Genomic DNA, 13,526 nt, shown 5'->3' on the forward strand with positions numbered 1-13,526 from the left:
AAAGGGACCGATGAAAGCTCAAACCTGTCCTGGTGATTCCCAACCTTTTGTCCTTCAAACCCTTCTCTTTATTCAGACACCTTCAACAACATTTCTCACATTATCACAGTTTATTCGCTATAGTTTAGAAAATGGTGATAAAATATGACAAGAATTCAGAGTTATCAGATCAGTTGATATTTCACTGGTTTTGTTCGTCCTTCTATTAGACTGTCTCACACATGAATTATGTTGAATATCTGTCAGCTGTTAAATTTAACTACACAATTAGATAATACCAGTTTAGCTCAACCAATCACCAAGCAATGCTTCATGTTGTTCAGTCTGTGGTGTAAAAAGTTGCATTAGCAATTAAAGAAAAAACACTTCCGCAAAACATGATCAGCTCAAAGTGTCTGAAACATTTTTGGTCCCAAATTTGTATACATGTTACTGGTAGTCACTGTATGAAGAATTTTTTGGTATAATATGTCACAGTTTACTTTATTTTGCTCTCCTCACTTACATAAATGAACTACAGTGCCCTGCACACACTAGTGAAACAACATCACAAATTATATCTGGAGTCTGAATAATTTTTGGTTTGACTGTACATATAGGAAAACCCACCTGTAATTATGCAATGATGGGTGAAAAAAATTATTTTAAAACACATAAATGTGATTAAACAAAGTATAATTAACCTTTCATTTGAAAATAAAACTAAATTTAAACTAAAACGAATTATTTAAAATACTTTACATTGCAATATTTATAAATCATATTTCCTGCCCTTTTAATTTTGTAGGATATCAGTGATATCAGTTCTCTTATTCATTTTTTTTCTGGTGCAGTTGTGCCATGTCTGCTTATTATATTGCATTTTTAAAGGGTTAGTTCACGCAAAAATGTAAATTGTGTCATAATTCTTTCGCCCTCATGCTGTTCCACACATGTATGGCTTTAGTTAATCTTCAAAAGATATTGTTAATGAAGGCTGAGAAGTTTCCGTCTCTCCACTGAAAGTCCAGGAAGATCCGAAAGATTATAACTGCTTCGTAAAATTAATCAAGTAGTTTATATGATGAACAGATTTAATTTAGATTTAAATTAATTTAATGTATCGTGTGATCAGCAAGTTGAGACTGAGACACAGTGGAATCAGATGTTACTTCACTGACTAAAGTGTATAGCTACAATCTAAAAAAACAACAACATTGATATCTTGTACAAAGCTAAAGATACGGAAATAAGTGTTTCACTGTTGTCCTCCACACTGAAATGTATGAAGTCACATAAAAGTGTATCTATAAACAGAGAAATCTTATAATTATGATATCCAGGACTCACAAAGTCCTGAAAATGTATACAATCTTGGGGAAATTATGTATTGTAAATTTCTGTAGTGAATATACATTTGTTATGCTCAACTTGAAAATGTTTTATCAGCTAACTATTTTGCGACCTCTATAATATGTGTAATGTTGAGATGAAGAAGCCGTGGAGATGTGTGTGTTGAAGATGTTTTATAGTCCTGCTCTTTCTAGCTCAAGATATACTTGATTCTGTGGACTGTACTGCCTCCCAGTGGCTTTCTCACACACACGCACGCACTCTCACAAACGCATACATTTTTAGAAAACTGATATTATATTCAATTTTAATAATGTTGACATATGTATATATTATTCTAATTAAAATAATAGGAAAACATGTAGCCTACAACTTTTTATTATTTTGGTAGCCTACACAAGAAGAAAGGGTCAGGGTCTGAGCTATATATATGTATATGTGTGTGTGTGTGTGTGTGTGTGTGTGTGTGTGTGTGTGTGTGTGTGTGTGTGTGTGTGTGTGTGTGTGTGAGAGAGAGAGAGAGAGAGTATGCTATTGTATATACTGTATTTATTTATTTTTCATTAATATGCACTTTTTGGATGTTCTGTATGTCTTCTGTCTGCACTTCTCTGTATACTGTTGTATGCTTTGTTCTGTCAATAATTATTATTATAATAATTATTTAAAAAAACAAAGAATTTGTACGTGGTGGGCGTGACCGAGGACTCACTTCCAGAGTTACTGTATTATTACCGCGGATTAATTATTATCGCAAAATGAAGGTAGGTAGGAATTCGTGTCACGTGTCTAAGACTGTTGTAGAAACCCATCGCAGCACGAGTGTGTTTGAGAACTAAAGCAGTGTCTTATAGTCACTCGATATTCACCTCTTCTCAATCTCCTGATCTGTGCCTTTACTCGAAAACAACACACACACTCACGCACACACACACCTCTCTCTCTCTCTCTCTGGTGTGACTGTTGAGTGTGAGCGGAGCGATTGTGAGTGAATCAGAGCTGGTGAGTGAATCTTTCTTTCTTTTTCTTGCTTTTCTTTGTTGTTTGGGTTATTGTTAAAACGTGGTGGTTGATTTTTTTTTTTTTTCGGGCCCACATATGCAAGGTTTGAGTAAACTCACGCGGCGCCGTGGAGTGAGAGTGGCGTCCGCGGTGAGTGTGGAAGACTGTCTGGCGGCAGGAGAGGTTGTTGGGCATGAAAATATCATGTCGGCCTCCAGAATGAACAGTGCCACCGTCTTCTTTCTTAGGTCTGTTGAAAAGGGGTAAACGTGATTTCGCCAAGTACCACATGTTCCTGGATCAACATCTTTGTTGATCCTGGAACAACTTTCCAATTAACCAATCAGATTTGAGGGACAAGTTTACAGTTTATGTCAAGTTTAGGCTTAGAACCAGGGTAAGGTGCTTCAACATCAGTGTTATTCACCTATTATTTCCCTCTGATTTTAGGGAAAAGTTATGGGTAGGGTTAGGTTTAGGGGTAAGGACTACATTTTGGGACAGGAATGTTATTCCAGTATCAACAAAATATGTTGATCCAGGAACATGTCTTACTTGGCAAAAGCACGGTGACCGTTGAAAAGGCAAACAAGTTAGTTGAGACTGGAATAGTTATTAAGCATCTTTTTACTCATGTTCTCCCACTTCCCATGCCATCCAGTGTTGTTGTCTAATATTCATAAGTGATGAAACTTTAGTGAGAATTTTGTCCCGATATGGTAAATTGGTGTCACCTATTAAATGGTACCAATTGGAAGTCGATCTCCTCTTTTAAAACATGTTTCGTTTAGGCGATTCGTTTACATGATCCTGAAAGATGATGAGGATCTAGATCTTTCACTGCATCTCAAAGTTGACGAGTTCAACTATGTCATTTATGCTACTACGGACTAGATGAAATGTTTCAAATGTGGTTAAGTTTGTCGATTAGGCTAATTTGTGCTTGTCCTGGTAGGAATAAGGAAAACGGCTCTGCGGCTGATGATATTGTTAATAATTGTTCAGAAGGACAGATCATGAAGAACTGTTCATGTTCAGAGGAACAGTTCATGTTCATAAGAAAGATTCATGTTGAAGAACTGTTAATAATAAAGACTGAGAAGATTGGATCAGTTGACCCAGCCTGACCAAGACTCTACCTCCAGTGGCCCCCAGGTAAGTTGAGTTTGAGACCCCTAGACACTTAAATTTGGGGTTTTAGAGAAACAAAAGATTTGACAACGGGTGAAATTATAGCATTAAAAGAATTACAAAAAACAAAGAAATAGTTATAAAGCCTGCGGACAAGGGGAATGCAACGGTTATTCTTGACAGAGACCAATATATCTGGGAGGGACAGAGACAATTAGCTGTTAGCGATCATAATCGGCCACTAGAGGAACCAATATATCCTCAAACCATCAGTGAAGTACAGGAGATTTTGGAAGAGATGTGTTCAAAAAATATCATCAATGGAGCACAAAGTATTTAACAGGTCACGGCCCACCCAAGCCCAGAAGATTTTACTAGCTTATATCAGTGCAATAGAATTGGTAATTTTTTTTTGCTATAATATTAATTTGATAATAAATCCAAAGGTAAAACATACGATAAGTGACTATTCATGATGAGCGCTGCTCTTATGATCTTAACGCCGACTTCTCTGATTGGATCCCACTTCAGAAAAATAGTTTTTATTATTATTTGAACAATGTCGAAAACACAATGGCAGATTTTAAATGAACACATAAATGTATACATTATTGCAAAAGTATTATTATAAAAAAACGTCTCGGGTTATGACTATAACCCTTGTTCCATGAGAAGGGAACTGGACACTGCGTCGTTGAAAACGACTCTTTGGGGACGCTCCCTTAGCGTGCGCCTCTGAAGTATGAATGAAACTAATCCAATCCTGATTGGTGTTGCGTCGCGACGTAACATGTGACGGCATTACCGGATGTATAAAAGAGACGCCGACACACACTCACACTAGCCTCGCGATGAAGCAAGACGCTCTATGGGCCTCTAGGGGCGTGGCAGGACGACGCAGTGTCTCGTTCCCTTCTCAGGGAACAAGGGTTATAGTCATAACCCGAGACGTTCCCTTTCGAGGGAACTCGCACTGCATCGTTGAAAACGACTCTTTGGGGAACGAATGCCCACTAGGCCACGCACCGAAATAGGCCTGCCCTGGAGTGAAACTGATTCAGGCACTCAGCTAGGACGAGAGCACATGTGCGCCAGGCGTACTAGGGAGGTGCAGACTATAGAATCTAAAGAAAGTGTGCGGGGTAGCCCAACCGGCTGCCTCACAGATCTCCTGGAGGGGAACTCCCGAGAGGAGGGCTCTAGAGGACGCCATGCCTCTAGTCGAATGAGCCCTTATGGCCAGAGGTGAAGGCAAATTGCGCACCTCGTAAGCCGAGGCAATAGCCTGAACAATCCAATTACTAATAGTTTGCTTGGATGCCGGGAGCCCTCTCCTAGGTGAACCAAAACACACTAACAGTTGGTCCGACCTCCTCCAAGAAGAGGACCTCTCGAGGTAAATACTCAAAGCTCTGACAGGGCAGAGCAAATGAAGCTTCTCTTCTTCTGCCGACACATGAGGTGGAGGATGGAATGCCTGCAGGATCGTAGACCAAGCCGTATTAGCAGGCACTTTAGGCACATAGCCCGGTCTCGGGTGCAAAAAAGCAATAACCCTGCCAGGGGCAAACTCCAAGCAAGCTGGTGTCACTGCCAGGGCTTGGAGATCTCCCACCCTCTTAAGAGAGGTGATGGCTAAGAGAAAGACCAATTTGTATGTAAGATCTTTAGGCAAAGCCGACTGAAGAGGTTCGAAGGGGGCCAGGGATAACCCTTCCAGAACCACTGCCAGGTCCCAGGCAGGAACCCTGGACCTGGTTGTCGGTCTCATCCTCCAAATATCACGGAGAAAACGAATGACCAGCTGGTGCCTCCCCAGAGGCCCATCACTTAATGCGCGAGGAAAGCCGCAATGGCAGCCACGTACACCTTAAGCGTGGAAGGGGAGAGACCCACAGAGAAACGATCTTGAAGAAACTCCAGAACTGAAGCCACCGGGCAGTTAACTGGGTCTAAATCATGTTCTCTACACCAAGTGATACATACATTCCACTTGAGGCCATATAATCTCCTAGTAGACGGAGCCCTAGACCTAAGTATGGTTTCAACCACCCCGGTTGATAGACCAGCATTTAGGTACTGAACCCCCTCAGAGGCCAGACCCACAGTTTCCACAGCTCTGGGTGAGGGTGGAAAATTTTGCCCTCCGCCTGAGACAACAGATCCCTCCTCAGGGGAATCTGCCATGGCGGAGCTATCAGGAGTGAAATTATGTCTGAAAGCCATACTCGGGTTGGCCACACTGGGGCAACCAGAAGTAGACTGATAACCCCCTGACGTACCCTCTCCTGGACTCCCGGAAGCAGAGCGATCGGGGGAAATGCGTACAGGCGAAGCCTCGGCCAGGCCTGTACCATGGCATCCAACCCCAGTGGGGCTGGATGTGAGAGGGAGAACCAAAGTGAGCAGTGAGACGTCTCTCGAGACGCAAATAGATCCACTTCCATGGGTCCAAACCTCTCCCATATCAACTTCACCACATCTGGATGAAGTCTCCATTCCCCGGGCCTCAGCCCCTGCCTCGACAGGATGTCTGCTCCCTGATTCTGAACCCCCGGAATATACATTGCTCTGATAGACAGTATTTTTCCTTGGAACCAAAGAATAACCTGATGCGCCAGTCTGCACAGAGGGCGCGATCTGAGTCCCCCTTGTCGGTTCAGATAAGCTACCACTGATGTATTGTCCGATCGTACTAGGACATGGTAACCCTTGATGTCTGGAAGGAAGCTCCTCAGAGCCCTGAACACAGCCAACATCTCTAGACAATTTATGTGCCAAGAATGATGCCACAGACCCCTGGCAAAGCGGCCGTCCGTGACCGTGCCCCAGCCAGTGAGGGAGGCGTCTGTCTAAACGTTTTTCCAGCGACATGACGCTCCTAACACTGGCCCTTGGGACAGGAACCAAGGTTTCTTCCATACTATTAGAGAACGAAAGCATCTGCGCGTTACTCTGATCATACGAAATGGATTCCCCTTGGGGGAAAACCCCTCGGCTTTCAGCCACCACTGAAGGGGCCTCATGTGTAGAAGGCCCAAAGGTATAATGTTGGATGCCACTGCCATGAGGCCCAGCAGTCTTTGAAATTGCTTTACAGTGATGGCCTGGCCTAGCTTTAACTTGGACACCATCGCCAGAATGGACTCGATACGCGCAGGAGACATGCGTGCCTGCATCGTAGTCGAGTTCCACACCACGCCCAGAAAGGTTGTGCACTGGGACGGTTCTAACACACTCTTCTTTGTGTTGAGTCTCAACACCAATTTTTGAATGTGGCCAAGGACGACATCTCGATGCCGAACTGCCATTTCTCGAGACTGGGCCAGAATGAGCCAGTCGTCGATATAATTCAGTATGCGGATGCCCTGAAGTCTTAGTGGAGCAAGTGCTGCATCCATACATTTGGTGAATGTGCGGGGAGAGAGAGCTAGGCCGGACGGAAGAACCCGATATTGGTAAGCTTCGCCCCCGAAAGTGAACCTCAGGAACCTCCTGTGACATGGAAGGATGGATACATGTAAATAGGCGTCTTTTAGATCTATCGTGACAAACCAGTCCTCGGATCTGATTTGACTCACGATGACAGGAATAGTAAGCATTTTGAACCTGAACTTCTTCAGAGACCGGTTCATAACCCTGACATCTAGAATTGGCCTCAACCCCCCATCCTTCTTTGGAACTATAAAGTACCGGCTGTAAAATCCGGACTCCCTTTCTGAATGAGGAACACGTTCTATGGCCTCCTTTAGCAGCAGAGATTGCACTTCTTGTTCCATCACCTGAGCCTGCTCTGGAACCACTGTAGTCTGCATCACCCCAGAAAATTGGGGGGGGGGGGGGGGGGGGGGGGTGAGGGGGGCGGTGCCCGAACTGCAGTCTGTACCCTGACTTCATTATATGCAGGACCCATGCAGATATGTTGGGAAGATGATACCATGCCTCTACAAAATCTACTAAGGGAACCAGCCTCTCGAGACAGGCCTTTGGTGTTTTTAGAGCACCCTTCTCGACCCCCTGAAGCGGAAGACCGGCAGGCTGTAGTCGATACGGTTTTCGTGACCATAACTGATGCTTGTTTTTTATTCTTTGAGAAAAACGACACGGAGTGCGTTCGCTGGAAGATGATACGGCCCGAAGTGTCACCGACGGCGGGCAACTCACATCGTTTCCTTGAGGGCTCCGCTGCGAGAACAACCTCGGTTGCTCTGCAACGGAGGGGGCAGCCCTCAGAGGTCCCACCACCCTGGCTACGACCTCTTTCCTGAAGCCCTCCTAGCCTGAAGGACGTCCCTCAGATCGCCCTTCTGGCTGGAGGGCTTCTGCTGGGAGCGTTTCCTCTGTTGCCAAGCTCCCGGAGGAGCTTGCTCCGCGCGGTGTGAGGAGCTGGCTGATGGCTGGTGCTGATCTCCTTGCCCCACCCTACTCGATTTGGACTCGAGATTGCTTCTTCGCCTCCTGAAACCTGTCGACGACCGATGTAACGGCGTTGCCGAACAGGCCAGAGGGCGAGAGCGGCGCATCCAGCAAAACGGATTTGTCCTTCTCTTTTAACCCAGACATATTCAGCCACAGATGCCTCTCCGTGGCCACCATAGCTGCCATAGAGCGGCCAATGGCGCGGGCCGTCTCTTTAGTGGCCCGGAGAGACAAATCTGTCGCCTTACACAACTCCGCGATATCCTCTGGAGTTGGCCCCTCCCCCTCGTCCAAATCTTTCAGGAGGTCGGCCTGGTATGCCTGCAAAATAGCCATAGAGTGCAGACATGAACCAGCCCGACCTGCCGCCCTGCCTATTAAAGCAGATGTATCTCTGCAGGGCTTACTAGGCAGCGCCTGGGTTTTAAGGGAAGATGCCGCCTCAGGAGAGAGGTAACACCTCTCCAGCTAGAGACCTAATCCAGCTAACGCCTCTTCTACTTTAGGCATCCTCCCATATCCCATATCCCATGCCCCCGAAACATTGCTATAATCCACCACAGATGGATTGGAGACACGGGACGAATGCGGTTTATCCCACGATCTCGAGATCTCTTTGTGGAGATCGTGGAAAAACGGCAAACCCCGGCGCTGAGGCTGTGACCTGTGCCGCAGGAAACGCTCATCTAATTTGCTTTTGACTTGCGTTCCCTGCTCATCTTGTGGCCAGCTGATGTTAAGTCTGGCCACGGCACGAGTCACAACCTCCACCAGCTCCTCATATGCTTAGCCGTGAACTGGCGCGCCTAACTCACGGTCATCCCCCTCAATGCTGAGCACATCTACCTCCTCGGAAGCAGAAAGCTCAAGCATCGGGACCTGGTCGTGGGCAGAAGAAGCCGCGACGCAGGCTTCTGCACCACTCACAGGGGCTTCGGGATCCTCAGATGAAGAATGAAAAAGTGCCGTAGCAGTCTCATTCTCATCTGCAAGATCCCGCTGCGAACCCCACGATCTGAATCGCCGCGCCGCCTCAACAGACGCGGGACCAGAACCGCGGGGAACGCGAGCCTGACCATGCTCATCAAAGCACGCCAGCCGGGAGCGCAGCACTCTCATGGGTAGTGCTTCACAGTCTGCACAGGCAGCTCCCTCGAGAGCTGCCTGGGCGTGCTGCGCTCCCAAACAGTTCACACACAAAACATGCGTGTCCCCATCCGTAATGAAACGAGGACAGGGGTGCACACACTTCTTGAACTGTTCGCTGGCCATAATATATATGTATATAGAATCAGAAAAACAACACCAAATAAGACAGACAGTCGTAACATAGAGCGCTTGCTGAAGAGCGAAAGCTAGTGTGTGTGTGTGTCGGCGTCTCTTTTATACATCCGGTAATGCCGTCACATCTTATGTCACGACGCAACACCAATCAGGATTGGATTAGTTTCATTCATACTTCAAATGCGCACGCTAATGGAGCGTCCCCAAAGAGTCGTTTTCAACGACGCAGTGCGAGTTCCCTCGAAAGGGAACTTGTGTGGAGTGATTGTGCGCAGCCGCAGTTTATTGCATCACTTAATCGCGCAACTTTTTGATTAGCCTAGCTGTCAGAATCTGAATAAAAATGAAAAGAAACAGACCTATTCAATCTTCCCTGGATGTTTTTTTTAACGAAGAAATTAAATAATAGCAATCAGGAGAATACAGACTGTAGTGCTGTCAGCAAAAATGTGAGGTGTATATCGTTCGGTAATGTCGTTCTACATGCACAGAGGGGATAAAGAATGCCATACTTTAGGTCTTTGACTCTTTGTGAAACGCCGCCACTGAGAACAGGGCAGCTGTCTTGGTGGAGACCAGTGTTAGCTTATAGATATAGATATATATATATATACACGTTCGCTAACGATATACACTGTCCTCACAATATTGTACAGATTATTACTGATAATACTAAAGATAGCACCGTCCTTTTTCTTGTTAGGAAACCTGTGGACTCAATGTCCCGGCAGGCCGGAGTTTTTGCAACCTCCACAAACACAATACTTTACCATGACGAGGATAAATTAAACAAAAACTACAGAAAACACTGACTCACGACCGCTCTTACTGAAAACCAACCTACTCTGCGCTACTGAGGCTCCCTGTCGTGACGCAAAATGGCGCGATGTTGAAAGAAAAAACAGTCAAAGAAACTCTCACTTTATCTACTAAATTGGTGGCCTTATGTTGTTTTAAAACATTTTAAATCCTGCATTAACTTTTCATATGGTATTTTCATACAAGGTTATATATTAATTTAGATTTTTTTTACCTGCAATATGCTCTTTAAGCGCTCAAATGGTTTGGGTTTGAATTTGAGTAATAATGGATGGGTGTCTTTCCAGTAAGAGGAACGAGAGATACTGATGTCCCAGTTCAAAGATTTATTGAGGTTATTCCACATGTTGATATTTGAGGTCTACAACTAAACAAGGAACAATTAAGTAGGTTCATAAACAGTATTTCAAACAGTACAAAGTAAATCACAGTTTACATTTGTGGGGCCTAACAAGTAGAAAACTGGTTGAATATGTTACAAATAGCAATTAGTACCAGAAGAATTGCATAGCATTAGTATAGGAGCTATTTCCCTGTAAGTCTAGGCTTGTCTCAGCTTGTCTTGCACAGGCATTTAGTGTAATTTGCAATATAACAAGCCTTTATCAGTTATCAAGGATAGTTTGGGCATTCGGACACTTATATGTTCACAATCTGTGTGATATCAATGCAAAAATGTTCAGTATGTTCTCAGTGCAACAACTCTAAAAACAGTGAGACTGAAAACAAGATGTTTGCGTTATGGATAATGACTTTTTGTTGGCATGGATTCAAAAATTCCAACTTTTGCTTAATCTGAATATCAAAATATTTCCCAGAAAGCAACATGGTGTCGGCCCAGATCCGACCCGCATCTGGTACATGTGGATTCAATGCGTACGGGATCTGGCCCGACACTATGTTGCTCTTCAAGTCATGGATCTGAATGTGAAACTTTGCTTACTTAGATAACTCGTGGCAATGCTTGTTCTTATGTCTTATTAGATTACTTAATTTGGCGAAACTTTTCCCACACGCAGAGCACTTGTACGGTCTCTCTCCGGTATGAACTCTCTCGTGATCTTTCAGGTTTCCTGAGTTATAGTAACTCTTGTCACAGTGTGAGCACTTGTACGGTCTCTCTCCAGTGTGAACTCTCTCGTGTACTCTTAAGCTGCCCGGTGTAATGAAGGTTTTCCCGCAGTCAAAGCACATATAAGCTCTCTCACCAGTATGAATACGCAGGTGAAGTTGTAAATTTTGCAGATGTGTAAAAGTCTTTCCACATGAAGAACAAAAGTGAGGCTTGACGGCTGCATGGATGTTAAGGTGCCTTCTTAAGCTTGATGATTGAACAAATGTCTTCTGGCACTGATCACAGCTGAAGGACTTCACTTCCGAGTGAGTGCGCATATGATTGGCCAAGATCGTTTTACTCCTGAAACTCTTTCCACACTGAGTGCATGAGAACGGTCTTTCTCCAGTGTGAATTCTCATGTGATCATTTAGGCTTCTTTTGTCAGTGAAACTGTTTCCACACTGAGTGCATGAGAACGTTTTTTCTCCAGTGTGAATTACCATGTGTCTTTTGAGTTTTGATTTATGTACGAAACTCTCTCCACACTGAGTGCATTTGAAGGGTTTTTCTCCCAAGTGATTTTTCATGTGCACTTTAAGGTTTCCTTCGCGTGTGAAACTATTTCCACACTCAGAGCAGGAGAAAGATCTGTTTTTTACAGCTTGTTTCTGTGTGAAATTATTTTCCGTCTGTGAAACATCTTCACTTGTGAACATATGAGGTTTTTGAAACCGATGCTGTTTGTCTTCATTCAGTTCCGTCAGGTCTAAAATCAACATAATAAATTGCCATAATTAAATTAAAGAAAGATAAATGAGGAACATAAAAAATTAAGTTCATTCTTAATTTAGCACAAATCTGGTCTCATATTGAGTCTACTATCTAGTTTTGGATGTATTGTTATAAGTCAGTTTTCATTATAGGGATGCATCGATATGATATGAACATTTTGGCCGATAACCGATAGCTCTTTCAATTTGAAAGCCGAAAACCGATATATTGACTGATAAATATAAATCTTTAAATTTTTATATAATTTTTAAGAGCCTGATTACAAAAACAAAAGTATCATCATTAAAATCCATGTCCCAAACACACAATTATAATGTTCTCATTATATTTTTATGTAGCCTATATAACAGACTTGTGCTGCACATGTTACATATTTTAAAAAAAAATCATTTTTTGAAGTGATTCCAATCATATTTCAAGCAATTATAAACCATCATGTTGAACTGCACATCTGAAGTGTCTCAGCTAATAATACTTTATTTATCAGCTTAAATATATTGGCCAAATTTTCCTATCGGGACGATAACGAGAACATAAACATCGTCTGATACCCCTGACATTCCTAGTTCCTCATCAGTTATTAAAGAGAACGAAGGAAAACACACAGACCTGTTTGTTCCTCTGTTTCTTCATCTCTCGTTCTGCAGGGTTCCTCCTCAAACTCCATCTTTACAATAGTAGTCGTTTCTTCTTCTTCTCCTGTCTCCTGTGTTTCGCCTGCTTGCTGCTTCTTCTCCTGTGGGAAGATGGGAATATTCCCAGCATTTAAACTCTCATGAACGGCTGTGGGAGCGGCTTCACTGGCTGAACGAGTGAATTGTGGTCGTTGTTACTCATTTAGCAGATGATCATCACTCTTACAATCACTCTCAATTATTCAGGTGCAAATGTTTGCTCAAATAGTCATTCAGAAACTATTGCATAATTAATTTATAATAACTCCTCTATCTGATATTTGTGTTGCCTTTATATGATGGTCTACCATAGATTTATGGGGGTAGAATTGTTCCATTATTCCAAATAAATAGATTATGATCAACAAATAAATGTAAAGAGTTTCACAAAAAAATTAAACTCACAAATAAATAAAATTAGCTTTGCGGATAAAAATCTATATTTACAAATGTGTTTTATGCCACAAATACAACTTGGCCTGGCATATATTTGTGAACCGTTTTTTGTGCATTTGTAAACCCTCACACGCATTTGTGAATCGGTTCCAGTGCATTTGTAAATCCCCTCACGCATTTGTGGATTTTGAAACACTTCTAGCGTCGACGTGCAGACAAATCCACAAATAAGTGGACTCCACCCACCCTTTTCCTAAGCCAATCAGATCACGGCCACATTGTGCTGACCAATCGTAGCACGTTCTCGCTACAACCAATCACGTTAGGCTTTACACTCGGGGCGAGAACTGGATCTGATTAATTTTGCAGATATTTGCACCCCTGAAAGCAGCTGTAATGGGAGCTTCATTCAAATTAGCTGTTTGTGTGGTTAAAACACCCCGTTTCCAAAAGATTGTTGGAGTTTAAGGCTTCTTTATATTTATTATTCTTTATTATTAACTCAGGACTACACACAAATGATCATCACAGATCCCGAGCATCATAACACCCTCTCTACCGGAGTCAAGCGGCACGTCAAAAGCAAAGCCGATTATCTTCCCTGCCGTAGCAGTTTTAAA

General features: G+C 43.4%; 1 protein-coding gene across 1 annotated transcript; it reads right to left on the reverse strand.

Annotated features, from left to right (window-relative positions):
* Nucleotides 1-10,898: 10,898 nt before the first annotated feature.
* Nucleotides 10,899-12,510, reverse strand: LOC143733177 (uncharacterized). Its single transcript, XM_077224752.1, has 2 exons — nucleotides 12,446-12,510; nucleotides 10,899-11,810 (listed from the first exon to the last, which is right to left on the reverse strand). The coding sequence occupies exons 1-2, from the start codon at nucleotides 12,501-12,503 to the stop codon at nucleotides 10,927-10,929; spliced, it is 942 nt and encodes a 313-aa protein (XP_077080867.1). The 5' UTR covers nucleotides 12,504-12,510; the 3' UTR covers nucleotides 10,899-10,926.
* Between the last annotated feature and the right edge of the window lie 1,016 nt (nucleotides 12,511-13,526).

The sequence above is a fragment of the Siphateles boraxobius genome, unplaced genomic scaffold (genome assembly GCF_051911475.1).
Source record: "Siphateles boraxobius isolate OS27281-9 unplaced genomic scaffold, OSU_SipBor_1 92, whole genome shotgun sequence".
Taxonomy (NCBI): domain Eukaryota; kingdom Metazoa; phylum Chordata; class Actinopteri; order Cypriniformes; family Leuciscidae; genus Siphateles; species Siphateles boraxobius.

What these genes read in the sequence shown, in the direction of transcription:
- LOC143733177 (XM_077224752.1), bottom strand. Translation starts at nt 12,503, where the DNA reads ATGGAGTTTGAGGAGGAACCCTGCAGAACGAGAGATGAAGAAACAGAG. An exon ending in AGAAACAGAGGAACAAACAG is followed by an intron (nt 11,811 to 12,445) that starts GTCTGTGTGTTT and finishes TGTTGATTTTAG; the next exon opens with ACCTGACGGAACTGAATGAA.